The following is a 17,084-nucleotide window of genomic DNA, read 5'->3' as shown; positions in this document are numbered from 1 at the left end:
GCTGGCTTTTTTCTTAATGTTCTTAAAGTGATTGCTACTAATCTGGATATAATTGTCTTTGTCTTTAATTTCTATAATAATTTATACATGATTTTGTTTGAGACTATATTCATTTGAAATTTGTTCTGCTTCCCATATCTGTTGATTTATGTTTATTATTAATTGGGAATTCTATGAGTTTTCATATCTTTGAATATTTTTTTACATAATTCTATCCTTCCTTCTGTAACTGTAAATTCAAGTCAGATCTCATTCTACCTTTCATGCTTGGTAAGCTCTATTTTATGATGTTTAAAATTTTCTCATAAGTAATTAGGAGAATAGAAATGAAGAGCTTGATGAGATTTCATTTTTATGGAAAATTTAAAAGTCTGATAATCCAAATGTTGACAAAAGAATACAAGTCCCAGAAGACTATATTGTATTTTTTTGCTAGTAATGCTCACAATATCGCCAAAATAAACAATGTGTATTTATAGACACACACGTATTTAATGAGTGGATATTTTTAAAAGAAAGAATAAAGAAATCAAATTTAGATTTATATCTGAAAAAGAGTGGATGAAGGAGGTGGGGAGCACTTAGGCAGATACCCATTTCTTGAGTTGAAATACTTTAGGGGCATTTTCTTTATTACTGTATACTTTATATAGAAAACATACTAATAAATACATTTTTTAATTAAATAGGCAAAAAATTAAATTAATTAACTTTTCATTAACAAATAGACTTCACTTTTGATTTCAAATAAATATCCAAAACTCTTTAAATCCAAAAGCCAACACTTGACCCTTTATCAGCTCTCCTTGACTCCCTGTTCCACGTCAGTGGCTGGTCCTGTCTTTTTGTCAGTTGCGTCACTGTCAGTTGCTCACTTCAAAATCCTACGAGCTATCTTTGATTTTTCTCCTCGTCTCATCTCCCATGCAATCCATCCAAGAGCCCTCTTAACCCTACTTGTGTACAATATTTCAAACAAACTTTCTCACTGTCTTTATTACTCCTCTAAGCCAAGTAACCTCAGTCCAGCCTGGTCCACTCTGAAGGCCTCCAAACTGGGCACACCTATTCACACTACCCATTTCACATAGAGCAAAAAAGTATTATTTTAAAAACACCTCACACACATCATTAGATGTTTTCTCTCTCATCCTTAGGACTCTCCAATATCTGGCCTCTGGATTTAATAGAAAGTCTAAACCCCTCTCATCTGCTTTTCTGCCCTCATTTTATAGTTTTCCCTCTGATATTCCTTTGTTTAGCTTATAAATGTGTAAAGAATGAAAACGCCGTGAAGATGAATTATTGGAAATTTTAATAAATGGTGTCTTTAACTAACCACTTTATATATAAAGGAAAATTCACCTCAGAGGTAAGAGAAGAATAGAAGACAAAAGAAAGTCAAACAGGCTTGAAATACTATAGTATAAATTATCAGGAAAGAAGTGTCCTAACTCTGATTTTATTCAATGGGATTTAAAACTTCAGACAACTTTCTCCCTTTGATCTCTATAACCATGTTTGATTAAGCAATTTTAAGGTTTCTTCCTGATCAGACATATCTAAATCAGTGAGCTTGAAAAGTGGAAAAGGGAGAGGAAGGCAGAGATAGACAGACAGGCTTACACAGCAGTAGCCTAGGAGATTTGGCAGATTTTAAAATCATCTAAATGTGAAGCAACACTGAAAATGAAATAAGACACAGAAAAGCATCACTCTAGAAATTTAGATATATCATTAACTCAGTTGTATTCTTGGGGTTTAAAATGATATGATATACCTCGGTTTGCTCTTTGAGCAGTTGCTGAGAATAATTGTTAAGTAATCTAAATTAGTATGTTTCTTGTAACTACATAGAAGTCTTAACTTTTCTTTTTAAAAAATAATCATGCAGAGAAGGTAGATGGTAGGTTTCTATGTGAAGATTTTATCAAAGTAATTGTTTAAATGTTAGAGAATGTGAATTCGTGTGGCTTCATGAGAGAATTATGTATTTTGACATAAGTCATCAAAAGAGAAGACAGGTAACGTTATGTCCAATTATTGATACAGAGATTTAGTTATTAATGTGTTAATGGGACAGAAACTAAATAACTGAGAACAAAGAAGGTGACTACAATATACTTTAAGTCTTCTGACAATGTTCTATATTCTTTCTTTCATAACATAGTGGAATAAGTTATCTTTGCATTATAAAAGCTTCCATTAAAAAATAAATTCAACAGAAGACATATGAGAGTTCAATAGACACAATCCATTTAGGCAAATAACAACTTCTAGCTTTAATCCAGCTGCAGGGTCATGAGGACCTGAGATTTGCATCAGTACAGAGGGGACACAAGATTTGAAAAGTCAAAGGAAAGCATTATGTTGACGATGTTCTTGAAAGGTTTACACAAGACACTAGAAGTGAAGTCACTGACATATAACTTGTTTAGTTTAATCTCCCAGACTATCTAAAAGAGATATAAATTCTTATATTTTGTGGGAGACAGTGAAAGAGATACTACAAGGTGTAAAAACCAAACATAATAGACAAAAATATAATTACATCAAGGCCGGACTAATAATAAAAGTCTAAGCTCCACCATGACGAGTTAGACTTTTTAAGCAAAAGCTTTACCTGTTTTTCTTGTTTTAAGACTCAAATACTAGATATCAGTACATTCATAAATAAACACATAGGTGGATCTTTACTCTGAATTTTACAAAATAATACAGATGTACTTGTTGAGGTTGATACTGCTAATGAGTATTGTTTTACAAGTCCCTTAGTTACATGCATGAAGATAGAAAAAATAGTAGTAATTAGGAAAGAAAGAGTTATTTTTTACTTCCCAAAGAAATGGTGAAAACTAATTTAGAGGCAAAGAGCCTAGATCTGGTCTGAGGAATTTGTTTCTCATCTCACACATTCTGGTTAACCCTGGAATACCTGTATCTGGATTTGGATCCCTAATTACTAAATTAAAGTCTTCCTCTGTGTACTTCTTTTTAAAACACCACCCTTGCGAACTGTAGGTTTTCTGTTAACAAAAATTTTGCTGCAAAACCCTCACAGCTTCTTTCCTCCCTTATTGCTGAATAGTGATGAATAGAAGGCATCTGGTGGATTCTAAATATCCTTGCCTGTGAAGATCTACGATTTGCTGCATAGACTAAGCGATGCACAGAGATTCTCACTGATTAAAGACATGTCTTGTGCAACACCTAAATATTTGTCTCTCAACAATTAAGCTATATCTTAGAATTCCCTGGTTACTTATGTGACCCCCCCAGTGATGTGCAGTTTACATGATGGTAACATGAAAAACATGCACAGCCAAACACACACACACACACACACACACACACACACACACACACGGGAGGGGGAGTTAGTTAATGGTTATTCCTTTAAGATAATAGAATTATGAACTATACTTTTCCTCATAATTTTCTTTAGGCTTTTATTATGCTACAAAAAATATATTATCTCTTGCTGGGCGTGGTGGCGCATGCCTGTAATCCCAGCACTCGGGAGGCTGAGATAGGAGGATCACTGTGACTTTAAGACCAGCTTAGGCTACATAGTGAGTTCCAGGTCAGCCTCAACTACAGAGTGAGACAATGTCTCAAAAAAAATTAGCTAAATATATTTTCTCTTATAATAAAAATATGATTAAATTACCTTCCAACTTTGAATATAAAGAGAAAGGCACAATTGGGAAGAGAGGATATCCTGGACTTCTAAATCTCAAGTTGCATCTTGAAAGATAGGAATGATCAGATAAATTGAGAAGTAGGGGCACATATATTGAAAGAAGCAAAAAATAAATGGGCAGAGTACACTTACTCATCACAGTTTATATTTGAAACCCTCTTGGAATTGTGTGCATATTATACCTCCTGACTTGATTAAAGTTTATAGCAAGCAGTCTCCAATCAGAGATGCTAAACACAGTTGTGTATGGTCCTAGAAGTTGCATATTTGGCCAAACTGCAGCAGTTAACACTGCTACTTTAACACATCACTATCCAATTATTCTATGGTATCAAGTTTGTTTCTTTCTTTGGGGGTTGAAAAGAAAATTAAATGCTCTATTTTAAATCTCTACAATCCAGATGGGAGAGGGAATGCTGGCAGGATTACCTTTAATTCCTAGAAACATGGTGCCATTATTCTGAAGTGACGATAGGTGATAATAATATCTCCATCTTTTGCCACTTGTACTGATCTCCATTCTCTGGCAGATACATGAGTTTATGTCAGTACCAACAATATGGCTTTTGCTTGTTTTTTGTGCATAAATTTTTGTTTCCTTTGTGAATATCACACGTCTTATAAATCTTTACTTATACATCTTCTACACAATATCTAACTCAATATATTGAAAACTACCTATTATGTACAGAATACTAAGGTTGTTTCATGTTATTGTTTTGTCTTTTCTTTTTCCCTAGATTCTTGGAATATAAAAAAGTGTTAGCCACAGATAAATTATATATATTTTAAAGGCTTAGGTTAGAACAATGTCATCTTATCCAAACAGCATTATAATATTCAAAAACAGTATTCTCAGTTCAGGAAGATGTTTTATTCATTCTATGTTACTGATGAACAAACAAAAGACTTTAAACCTCTTTATACAACTGTCTTGACAAATGACAAATGTGTTTTACTCGTTCTTTACAATTATGATCAGTAATGTTATTTTCTTAAAGGTCCCCCTGGACCCCGAGGTGAAAAAGGAGACAGAGGTCCAGCAGGTTTACCAGGCGTCCCAGGCCCTATAGGTATGGTTTAGGTTTATTCATATTTTAAACACAAGGTGAGGTAGTATATAATTATGCATATGTGCAGGAGAGAATAGCTACTTTTTGGTTTTCTGTGGTGTGTGTGTGCGTGTGTGTGTGTGTGTGTGTGTGTGTGTATGCATTGTGTTGTATTCATGAATGTGCTGGAAAGATAGTGTATTCTAGCAGACTAATAATATAATATATTGAATGGTAAGCACTGATTCTTTTTCATTTTGAAAAATATTAAATGCTTTAACCAGACCCACTCCATGGAGCTGTTCACGAATATTAGGAGTGTTCTTTTGATCATGGACTGCAAACTGGATATAGCTGACCAAACTGTAGGTCCCATGTGAAGGAGAACATGGAAAATTATCTTCATATTGAAAACATTTGCAAGATCTGTTTTTTAAGATACAAAAATACTTAAACAGGAGTCAAGGCAAATTGGAGTGTATATCTTATATAATCTTTGACCAGACTATATTTGCTTAAACTTACCAAATGTGAAAGTAAATATTGGCTAGAATATGCATGATGTTTTTCTTTGTGCTGTCAGCCACCCTGTATTTTACTTTAAAAATTTGTTTTAAATCATTTTCTTCTATATTATAACCTTGAAAGCAATTTTTTTCAAAGGCAAGCATAGAACACACAGCAAAGAAAAACGAGCACTAACTTTCTTTGGTTTAAAAAGTGAAAAAGACAACAACAATGACATGACTGTCATGATTCACTTGTCTAAAATCAAATGTCCTACATGCTGTTTGAGAGTAGGGAATATATTACATGGTCTAATTATCCTAGAATGGCTTGTTCTGTGAAACAATTATCTCAATAACTTGTACTTCTTATTTTTCTGTCTTCTGTTTACATGAAATGTTCTTTCTGATCGATGTATTGACTAGCCTAGGTTATATCAGGAAAAGAGTTTTTAAAAATTAAAAACATGAATTTAGTTGCTGCCTGAACTTTGCATCATGATCAAAAAGCAACACATAAAATTAGTATTTAAAAAGATTTTAGGGCTAGGGATTTAGCTCAGTGGTTTGGTGACCTGCCTTGCAAGCGCAAGGACCCGAGTTCAATCCCTGATACCCCCCCCAAAAAAAAGATTTTAAACATCTTTTGAAGAATCATTATACATATATATAAGTCACACACATATATATATATGTATATATAGCAGTATATATATTTCTGTCAGTGTGCCTTTTATCAGGGAAGACCTTTTATTCTGAAAGCTCCTTCTACTCCACTAGTGCTCAGCAGATCTTAACAATGGTGCTTTAATGTAGGTATGGGAAGTAACCAGCGTTACACCAGCAGCCAGGGCAAATATTGTCAAGGATCTGTCAAATTCTCTATTACAAATTCCAATTGTTAAAGCTACAATTCAGCCATAAGAATTCAATGTGCTCTAAAACTTACTGTACAAATCTTCATCCTGGGTGCATTTTTTTTTTTTGGCAGTTCTTTCTGAACTGTGGATATATGACATAGAGGGATTTAAAAGCTTTTGTTAATACCATCGATAAACACCATGACAAACCTCTTTCATTCTTTTAACAAGAGTTTGCGTTGTTGCTGTAGGTACTGCTCATTTATACAAGTAGATACATTCTAGTTCCCTCATGTAAAAGTTATAATTCATTGGGCGATAAATTGACTCTGGGTGGGGATATGAAGTTGCCACTTGTTTGGTGCATGACAATAAAGTATTGAAACTATGAAGATCTCTTCTAACGTCTCTATTTAATTCCTGGGTTGTGTATTTGTCAGATTAACTAAATTGCCTCAAATTTGATACTAAATCAGTAAGTACTGTGTGGGGGAATATTTACAATAATAATTCAGTTTGGGGAGGTATTTTGAGACTTATCTTGCTAAGCAGTTCAAGTTGCCCTTGAACTGACAATATAGCCAACACAGGCTTTGTACTCACAGCAATCATCTTGCCTCAGATGAATAAATCTACTTGCTGATCTTGATCAAATTCATTAAGTCTCCACTTTTATATTCGTTCTGATTGAATAGTTTGTCAAACACAGACTAGTCAACATATATACGTCTCAGAAATTTAAGTTGTTATCCTAGTGGTCTTAAATAGTCAAATATATATCTATATCTGTAACTGTATCTGTATCTATATCAAAATCTACATCTATATATAACTCGGGCACTGATGGAGATATATTGTGAAATATACTTTTTCTCAAAATAGTAAAATGGAAATATATTTTAGAATATTATTTCCTTGAAAAAATACCCAGGAGGATGATCTATCCCTTTTACTAACATCTTAAATAGTCAAATATATATCTATATCTGTAACTGTATCTGTATCTATATCAAAATCTACATCTATATATAACTCGGGCACTGATGGAGATATATTGTGAAATATACTTTTTCTCAAAATAGTAAAATGGAAATATATTTTAGAATATTATTTCCTTGAAAAAATACCCAGGAGGATGATCTATCCCTTTTACTAACATTTTTAGCCTTACAAAACTTATTATGTGACTACTAATTTTGTAAAGGACAAGAATATCATATTGGGGTCGTTCCTCTCACAGCCTTTCAGAGGACAGTTTTAGGGTTATCCCCCAGTAAAAGAATGCTTCTGAGAAGGAGCTCCTGCTAAATTTCTAAGGAATCCTTTATTGTAAGCCATCTAATGAACTGCTTACACTGAATGGGATAAATAGCAAGGGAAACCCAATCTAGAGACCATAAGATCTCTAGAAAGAGAAATGAAGACTCCTTCTGGTTACAAAATTGTTATCAACCAGTGCTATGTTTTTTTCTTATGTAGAGTGAACTTTCCACCATAGGAATCCTATCTTGGAGGAGAAAATAAAGTCCATCTTGACTGCAAAGAGTGGAAAATAGTAGCCATATTATATTGATATTTATGGTCACTTGCACCTCTCTGCAGTCAGACCCAGGAATTTCTCTCCTTCAGCTTCAACAAGGACATAGTCCTCAAATATATGACAAGTAAGGTACTTTACTGCCTGCAGGCTATTGATCCATGCCTGATAAGTGAAAGTGGGTTTCCTCTGGAGGTTCAAAAAAATAGTGCCCCCTCAAACATGGCAATGAATAAAAAATATCACTAGTTACTCTATATGTTATTAAAAAAAACTAAATTTAACCACCTTCCCTAAAAAGGCTGGTGAAAACAATGATTGTTTGATGGAAAAGAAGGAAGAGGAAGAACAGAAGGAAGGCTGATGCGGTGGCAATTACATGCTAAGCATTTTTCTAAGTGTTTATATTCATTACTTTGTCTAATCATCACATTAAATTGATGATGTAGCAACAAATAATATATCCATTTTGCAGATTCTCAAGAAGGTTAAATGACTTGCTTGAACTCAGTCAGTGGCTGATAAGTAGTGCCAGAGTCAGTGTTTGAACCCAAATGAACATTACCGCAGCGTCCATAGTCTTAACCAGTAGGCAAGACCAAGGAAGAAAGCCTGAATAGAGAGCTGCTAGCATATGTACATAATTGTCAGACTAATCTTGTGTAAATGACTTGATCTCTGGCCTTCCATTTCCGCCTCTACAAAGTGAGACATTTGGATTAGATGATTTCCAAGGACTATTAAAACTGTAATATTTGATAGCTGAGCTTCATTTGTGGATTTATTTGTTCACGTGTTGAAAAGGTACCATACCTCATGATAAAACAGCTGCACTCTGAGAGTCACTGTAATCAATGAACCATCCTCTGCAAGGCTTTTCTGATCTCTTCCTCAAAAATAGATCTTAAGATATCGTCCATTTCATTCCCATTTTCCAACTTCATAACTTTCAAAATTACCAGCTTTGTTAAAATTGTTCCTTTTATCCCTATCTGCCTCTCCCACTGTCTCTACCCTGGAAGATGTGGTTGGATAAGGATGTTTTGAACTCTAGGAATGGGTAGATTCTGGTGCAACATGTGCGCTTCATAGATACTTAATAAGTTAATTGAGGAAATAGTAGGAATGGAAGATATTTGTCAGTGGTACTCTGTGAAGAGTGGGTGTATCTTTTAATTGCTTTTTAAATGAAATAAATGAGTGTCAGTGCTTTTACTTGTAGATATACCTGATGGATCTCACTAACAAGTACAGAATCTGTATAATGAAGGAAGGTATGAGTGTTAATTGATCAGCTTATTCTGAGAACAGATGTTAGAACCTTTTAGACTATACTAAAAAAGCCAGCCAATATATGCTAAAAGTTTATAGTATGCATGATATATTTACTGGTAGTACAGTGTATTATGTACAAAAGTGAGAAATACTGAGTAATTGAGTTAAAATATCCTGGTGTTACTAATATTTATAAACATAATTCAGCATTTTAACACTTCTTTAGGGCTGGGAATTTAGTCAGTTGGTTCCGCCGCCTGCCTCACAAGCGCAAGGTCCTGAGTTTGATCCCCGGTACCAAAAACAAACAACAAAAAACCCCCCAAAAAACACTTCTTTAGATATATGCTTCTGTTAGAGTCCAACTTTTAGATTGAGTTAAATAATACTTTAATTTAAAATAATACATTTCTTAGACTGAACATTTCTTAGAGGACAGTTAGCATAATTTTAATTGTCAACATGAGTGAGTCTCAATAAAAGTGGTTTGGTTTGCCTGGTTTTCATTGGCTGTGTTGAGGATCAAACTCAGGGCCTTTTCCTTGATGTACAAGTGCGGTACCAAAGAACTCCAACCCAGCCCAAGGAAAGATTTTTTAAAAATACATTAATTATGCATAATTCTGCCTCTGGATCTTGTAAGCTAAAGGTAGTATTCTAAAAGATTGACACTGAGAAAAGAATAATCAATTTTTCATAAAGTAGCTCTCCAAAGGATTCAACTCAACATTGGATTTTTAAGAACTATGTGTGTGAACTGATGACGCTAAAGATAAAATAAGACATTTAAACTATTTTGTTAGTTTATTTAATATCACTGAACTCTGGGATTAAAAAGTCCATCTGATAAAAATATAACATTTACTTTTACAGAGATAAAATACCACAGATAAAATAATGTCCATTTTTACTTTTGATGTAAATATTTGTGGATTTGTGTATGCACTATCATATACCTACAAATTAATCTGTGTTGTGTGTGGTTATACTTGCATTGTTTGGGAACACAGTGACATAGACAGAAATAAATTCATGAGAGATAATATAATTTATTCAAGAACTACAGTGTCAATTTTTAAATAAATACTCCTTGACAGTTTTCATTCTTTGCATTATGCTTTTAGTAATGTAAATTTTAAAAATTTAATCTTCAGTAAATTACCATTATAGCTATAACAAAATCTGCTATTTGAAGATTCCTGATTGATTATTTAAGTTATGAACGCCAAGCTTTAGTTTTTTCTCCCGTGATTTTATTTCTACTAACAGTACATTACTGAATATCTACAATGTACTAATATTCATATTTATTGCTTATACAATCTTTCAATAACACCCAAGACATCTTAGGAAAGATGTTACCCTACACCTGGAGATTTACTTATTTCATGTTAATTTATCATACTCTCAAATCTGGTTGAAAAATGAATTGTTACTCTGTTTCTTTCTTCTTCATTAATCATGTAGGTCCTCCAGGTCTTAAAGGTGATCGCGGAGTAATTGGATTTCCTGGAAGTAGAGGAATCCCAGGTCTAATAGGAAAGACTGGCAGAACAGGTATTGCAATATTATGTATTCTGTTGTAGAATATAAAAATAAAAACTGCATTATAGATAGTTGTTTTCAAACTCTTGGATAACAAAATATTTCATCATAATATGAATACTAGCACTCATGTTTGGTGTATTTTATTGCTTGAGATATTTTAAAACCAATTTCTGTTCACCTGAAGAGAGTGTTTTATGTCCTAAAGGACAATAGCTTAAAACACAATCGCACACAGGGTTTATACCCTCAAGAAATCATAAGTCACCCAAAATAGCAGTATCTATTTTAGAACAAATGACGTGAAAGGAATGAGAGAGAAAAACAAGCGCTGTATAAATACGCCACTGACCGTTACCGGCAAGCCCTGTTTAGCTACTGTGGCAAAACACAGCAAACCTTACAATTTTACCTTATGCAGAATAAATTGCCCGCTACTTTTTATTAGTGCTTAAAAATTCACTGTTCAGCACATCAATATTTACATATATGATGACACATTTTTACAATCGCCCAAGCTTGGATTATGTACTTTATGCAGGAAGTTGAGAAGAGAGTAGGCTTATGGTTTTCTAATTTCATAATAAATTATTACCAAGAGACAAAGATCTCTGTTTTAATAACTTATTTTAGATGAATTTTATGTTTAGAGAAAAATTGCACAGACTGTATAGAGTTCCCATATATCACTCACCCACATGCAGTTGCCTCTATTTTTATTTTATTTTATTTTTTGCTTTTTTGAGACAGGGTCTCACTGTGTACTTGAGACTGATCTGGAACTCACTATGTAGCCCAGTCTGGTCTCCAACTCACAGCGATCCGCCTGCCTCAGCCTCCCGAGTGCTGGGATTACAGGCATGCACCACCACTCCTGGCAGTTGCCTCTATTTTTAACATCTTACACTAGTATGGTACATTTGTAACAATTAAATCAATACATATATATTAATATTAATGAAAGTCCATAGTATTCATTAGGGGTCATTCTTTGCTCTTACTTTTGATGGGGATAGGTAAGTATGATTCGCATGTATCCGTCATTACAATGTTATACAGAATAGCTTCAGTTTCCTACAAATTTCCTAGTTCCACCTACTCATTACTACCTCCCTTCAAACCCCTGAGAACTACTAATTGTTTGTACCATTTCCATAGCTTTTCCTTTTCCTGAACATCATACAGTTGTAATTATCCAGTGAGGTCTTCTCAAGGTTGTTTTACTTAGCAAGATATATTTAAGATTTCTATATTTTCATGGCTTGATTGTTTATTTCTCTTTATTACTCGATAGTATTCCATTTTACAGATTGACCACAGTCTGTTTAGCTATTCACCTATTGCAAGGCATCTTGGTTGCTTCCACATTTGGGCAATTATTCATAAAGCTGCTATAAATTTACCTAGGAGTGTGATTGCTGCATCACACGGTAAACTATGTTTAGCTTTGTGAGAAGTTGCTAACCTGTCTTGCAAAGTGACTCTATGATTTTGCATTCCTACCAGCAATGAATGTGAGAACTCTTGTTCCACGTGCTCGCTGGCATTTGCTGTTATCAGTGATTTGGAGTTTAGAAGTTTTATTACATGTGTTGTCGTGTTACTGATATCAGAGTATCTGAACTATGTCTATGCCTATTAGCTTGGAGAAAAATCAGCTATACTCCGGTAAGCAACCTGTAATTAGATTCCACTAGAGATTTGATTACCTGGAATGAGTGGTGTATTTATGCACCAACCACCAAGCCATCTAGCTTTAATCAGGCCCTTTTGGAAATATGGGAAGAAGCATTTGTTGATTATTTTGCTCAACATGATCTGCATCACTTGAGGATTGCTAAATTTCACTTATGGGCAATTTGACTTCAATAGATAAATATATTTAAAACCTCAAATTTGACACAATTGCAAAACTCCTGCAGATTCCTAGATAATTCAACATAATTCTGTTAAGAAAGGATAAATTTTTTCTATACTCTTAATTTAGATTTAAAAATGCTATATTAGTCTATGATCTGTTCAAATAATGTTACTTAGTTTACTTGGCAAAAATTAATACTTTGTTTTGAGCTCTTTATGTATTTTCCTAACTACATTGCACTACAAAACAAGATTAAATCACAAGTGGGTTAGTGTTTCTCTGTTCTCAGATGTCCAAAACATTGCTGTAGACTAAGATTTCCAAGAATCATGTATGGTCTCTCTCTCTTTCCAAGTTGTAAAACTGATGTTTAAAGGGCTAAATTAAACTGAGCATTTTACTATATTCTGGGTAAATAATTAGAACTGATCAGTTGTTTTAACTCTCCTCTTCTTAAGTTTCTCAGAATTTTATTTTTTTATTTTGGGGGGCAGGTACTGGGATTGAATTTAGGACCTTGTGCTTGCCAGGAAAGTGCTGTGCTGCTGAGCTATATCCCCAGCCTGTGTAGAATTTTATTAATGAACAATCTGAAAATTTGTTACTATACTTTATAAAAGGACGCCATTGGAAAAATAAGAAAAATTCTGGAGACTTTGTGGTACTTAATGATTTTTTTTACTATTTAATGGTACCTAAAAATGACTCAATCACAATTAAGAGTTAATGTGAATTTAATGATATAAATAGAATCATATTATGCAAAGCAATTTAGGAATTAGAAATTTTCATCATAGTGCTCTAATAAGAAATAGTTGGCATATCATTAAATCCTCAAAATTTCAGTTGGGAATAATTTATAATTTTTACTTTCTTTTAAGTCTCATGCTACTCTTTATACATTATATTATACTTTTTAAATGCAATAAATCAGGAATCAGAAATCTTCTTGAAGAGGTACATAAGAAAAAACAGTTGGCACAAAGCTCAGAGGAAGACAAAATAAGCTATTAAAACAAAAAAACATGTTAAGTATTAAAACTTTAAAGTAAAATTAAAAGTAATGAGCCGCAAAATGCTACCTGTGTTGAAAAAGCTGTTTTCATTCAGTGAGAGTAAAATCACAGACATCAGATTCTTGAGGGAGTTGAACAACAGAGACAATAATGAAGTGGCTACCATCTCTTATGAGCTTATATTTTATGAACATAGGGGCTAATTTTCAAGGCATCTCCACAATGGGAGGAATTTTATTTTCAGTTATAGTGGGATAAACTTTATCTCAAAAAGAGTTAAAGACAGTCCTCAGGTGCATATCTAAAAAAACAGCAGAGCAAAATCATTCAAGACAAAGCTTTTTTTTTGTTTGTTTGGTTTTTTTGGTACCAGAGATTGAACTCGGGTCCTTGCGTTTGCAAGGCAGTCCACCGAACCACTGAGCTAAATCCCCAGCCCAAGACAAAGTTTTTTAAATCACAAATATCATTCCAAAATCTGTAATTTTAAACAGTGAGTAAAGGACGGAGATTCTTGATTTTGTGGTGAGTGGATCAAAAACATTAACAAAGGTTTTAACTTTGAGACAGACAGCACTGGAACCAGTCCTACATTTCTGCTAGGAAGGTATTTTATTTACACCTTTTTTCTTTGGAAGGGGGATGGGAAATATACAGGAGATTGAAACCAGGGCCTTATGCACACTAGGCAAGAATTCTAACATTGATCTATATCCCAAGCTCCCTATATAAGCCCTCTAAAAGTGGAACTGTAGTTGAAGTAGCCAACCACTAGTGAAAACCAAGGTTTGCCACTCTGACTGTCATACAAAATGGCAGTATTTATGCCATGCGTCTTTGCAAATGGGTAGGGATTGTTAAAGGCAAAACCAACCAGTATAGAGGTTTAGATGCTTAGGAACTTTTATATTTTCTCATTCAGATTGAAGTCATCAGAAATTCGGGCTCCCAGAAATTCATCCACAGCTCAGTCTTTGGGGGAGGTTCTCTGTCCTAAAAGAATGGAAAATGATATAGATGAATTGTAAAGAAAATAAAAGAACAAAGATTAGGATGAGATAGAAGATTCTGGGTTTCCTGGAGGAGGGAAGAAGATAGTCACAGAGAAAAACATGAGGATAAGTTTGGCACAATTTCTGTTTTACAAAAATGGAACGTTTGACACCTTTAGAAGTAAATTGAAATAGTATATCAGGTTAATAATAGGATTTAAAAAGCGGTATTATTAATATCAACATTGTTATTCTATTTCATTACCTGTAGGTTGCTATACATTGATATTTTATATTACCTTGTGATTCACTATTTCCATGTAAAGTATTTGGGGGACTAGGAATGTAGTTCCGTGGTAGGGTATATGCTTATCATGTAGAAGGCTCTAAGTTCAATTCCAAACATAAGAGAGGCAGAAAGGTGGGGGAAGGAAGGGAGGGAGGGAGGCAGGGAGGCTGATTGACTCGACTTGACCTGTTTAAACTATTTTTCCCCTTTAAGGAACTCCTGGACCAAAAGGACAGAAGGGAGAAAAGGGAAGTGGGAACACATTCTGTAAGTTTATAATTTCTTCTTTTCTGTGTGCATTTTTTAAATGAGTAAAATTATCACATTAATGGTCTGGGCTTGAGACAAATGTTGAGCAGTTTGGCAGTGATCTATAGATTCTGTGGAAGTCAGGCTCAGTTTTCCACAAGTGAAACATGCTAATTGGAGTAAAACAAATAGATTAAATTACACACGTCCTTCAGTCTCATTACCCATTTGTATTCTGCTTCTGTGATGAGCACTATTTTCTAAAAATTCCATATAGAAAATTGTTCAATTTTCTAGTCAATTTGTATCCACTGACAGAAAATCAAGTTTATGAATAGAAACAATTACAGCCTCTTTACCTACTAACTGCACTAACAAAAACCTTACATACAGGAATTTAGACAACCTAAGAACTTGAAAGATTAATTCTCTGAAGGCAATGGTTGTTCAGCTTTACTAAAAGCTTGAAAAACTGATATTCTATATCCTAGATTTTCAAACCTGCAAGAGAAGAGATTTTTTTTTTAATTTTTTTTTCTTTTTATTGAGTTTATTGGTACATTCTAGGTATACAGTACAGTTACATTCATTACTGGGATCTTGTACCTTTACATGACAGGTCTTGGTTCTCATTTTTTCCCCTTGTCCCTGCCCTCCCTTCACCCTTCCTCCCCTCCCCATTACAAACACTTTATTTCCATTTTTCTCATTTTCTCATTTTTTTCTTTCCCCTTATTCCCTTTACCCTACCCTTCCCACTTTCCCTATACCTTTAGCCCTTTTCTCCCTATTTCACATTGTTAAGTATCCCATTAGGATCTTATGTACTATTATAGTTTATTCATACCAGAGAAACTGTTTGGTATTTACACGTGTGACTTATGTATTTCAGTTAGGAGTATATCCTCAAAATGTATCCATTTTCCTATGAATTACTCTATCAAACATTTTGAAAGACTATTTTTTTTTATTGTGTTTATTGGTACATTTAGGGATACAGTACAGTTACATTCATTGTTGGGATCATGTACCTTTACATGGCAAGTCTTGATTCTCATTTTTTTCCCCTTACCTCTGCCCTCCCTTCACCCCCTCCTCCCCTCCCCATCTACAAACACTTTATTTTCATCTTTTCATTCTCTCACATTTTTTTCTTTTCCCTTTTTGTTCTTCCCCTACGTATCACACCTTCCCTACACCTTTAGCTCCTTTCCTCCCATTTCTAAATGTCAGTAATCTTATTAGAATCTTATGCATTGTTGCAGAATATTCACACCAGGGAAACTATTTGGTATTTACACATGTGGGACTTATTTATTTCACTTAGGAGTATATCTTCAATATGTATCCATTTTCCTATGAATGAATCTATTCTCTCGCTCTTTATGGCTGAGTAATATTCCATTTTATAGAAAAACCACAACTTCTTTATCCAGTTTCCAACGGATGGGCAAATAGGTTGTTTCCAAGATTTAGCTATTACAAACTGTGCCGCTATAAACATGGGTGCACATACTTCTCTGTGATATGATTCTTTTAGTTCTCTTGGAAAGATACCCAACAGAGGGATGGCTGGGTCAAATGGAACCTCCAGTCCAAGCTCTTTGAGGTATCTCCATATTGATTTCCATAGTGGTTGCACTAGTCTGCACTCCCACCAACAATGGAGGAGGGTTCCTTTCTCCCCACAACCCCGCCAACATTTGTTATTGTGTGATTTCTTGATAGCAGCCATTCTTTGTGGGGTGAGGTGGAATCTCAGTGTTGTTTTCATCTGCATCTCTCGAATGACCAGTGATGTGGAACATTTTTTCATATATTTTCTTGCTGCTTTCACTTCTTTGTATGAGAAATGTCTGTTCATTTCGGATGCCCATTTTTGGATCGGGTCTTTATATTTGGGGGGACTGATTGTTTTGAGTTCTTTATATATCCTTGATAATAGTCCTTTGTCTGAGGTACAGCTGGTAAAAATTTTTTCCCACATTGTAGATTGTCTCTTAGTTCTGCTAATGGTTTCTTTTGAAGTACAGAAGCTTTTTAGTAAGATGAGATCCCAGTTGTTGATTCTTTCTGCTAGTTCCCGTGCTACTGAGGATTTGTTCATAAAGTCTTTTCCTATACCAATGTCTTCCAGAGTTCTGCCTAACTTACTTTCCAGCAAGTTTAATGTTTCTGTTTTAATATTTAGATCTTTAA

At 34.2% G+C, this 17,084-nt stretch overlaps 1 protein-coding gene across 4 annotated transcripts in view; it reads left to right on the top strand.

Moving 5' to 3' along the window:
- The window catches only part of Msr1 (macrophage scavenger receptor 1), a 65,697-nt gene that overhangs the window by 21,652 nt on the left and 26,961 nt on the right, over positions 1–17,084 (top strand). For all 4 annotated transcript variants that reach the window (XM_010621794.2, XM_010621793.2, XM_010621796.2 and 1 more), the window contains exons 6-8: positions 4,705–4,776; positions 10,401–10,490; positions 14,850–14,903. In XM_010621794.2, coding sequence (XP_010620096.1) covers positions 4,705–4,776; positions 10,401–10,490; positions 14,850–14,903 — 216 coding nt within the window. The remainder of the gene's footprint in view (positions 1–4,704; positions 4,777–10,400; positions 10,491–14,849; positions 14,904–17,084) is intronic.

Source organism: Fukomys damarensis, unplaced genomic scaffold (assembly GCF_012274545.1).
Source record: "Fukomys damarensis isolate Sample0158 unplaced genomic scaffold, DMR_v1.0_HiC HiC_scaffold_18, whole genome shotgun sequence".
Lineage (NCBI taxonomy): Eukaryota > Metazoa > Chordata > Mammalia > Rodentia > Bathyergidae > Fukomys > Fukomys damarensis.
The sequence above is the reverse complement of the archived record's forward strand: the minus strand, read 5'-3'. Positions and strand labels throughout refer to the sequence as shown.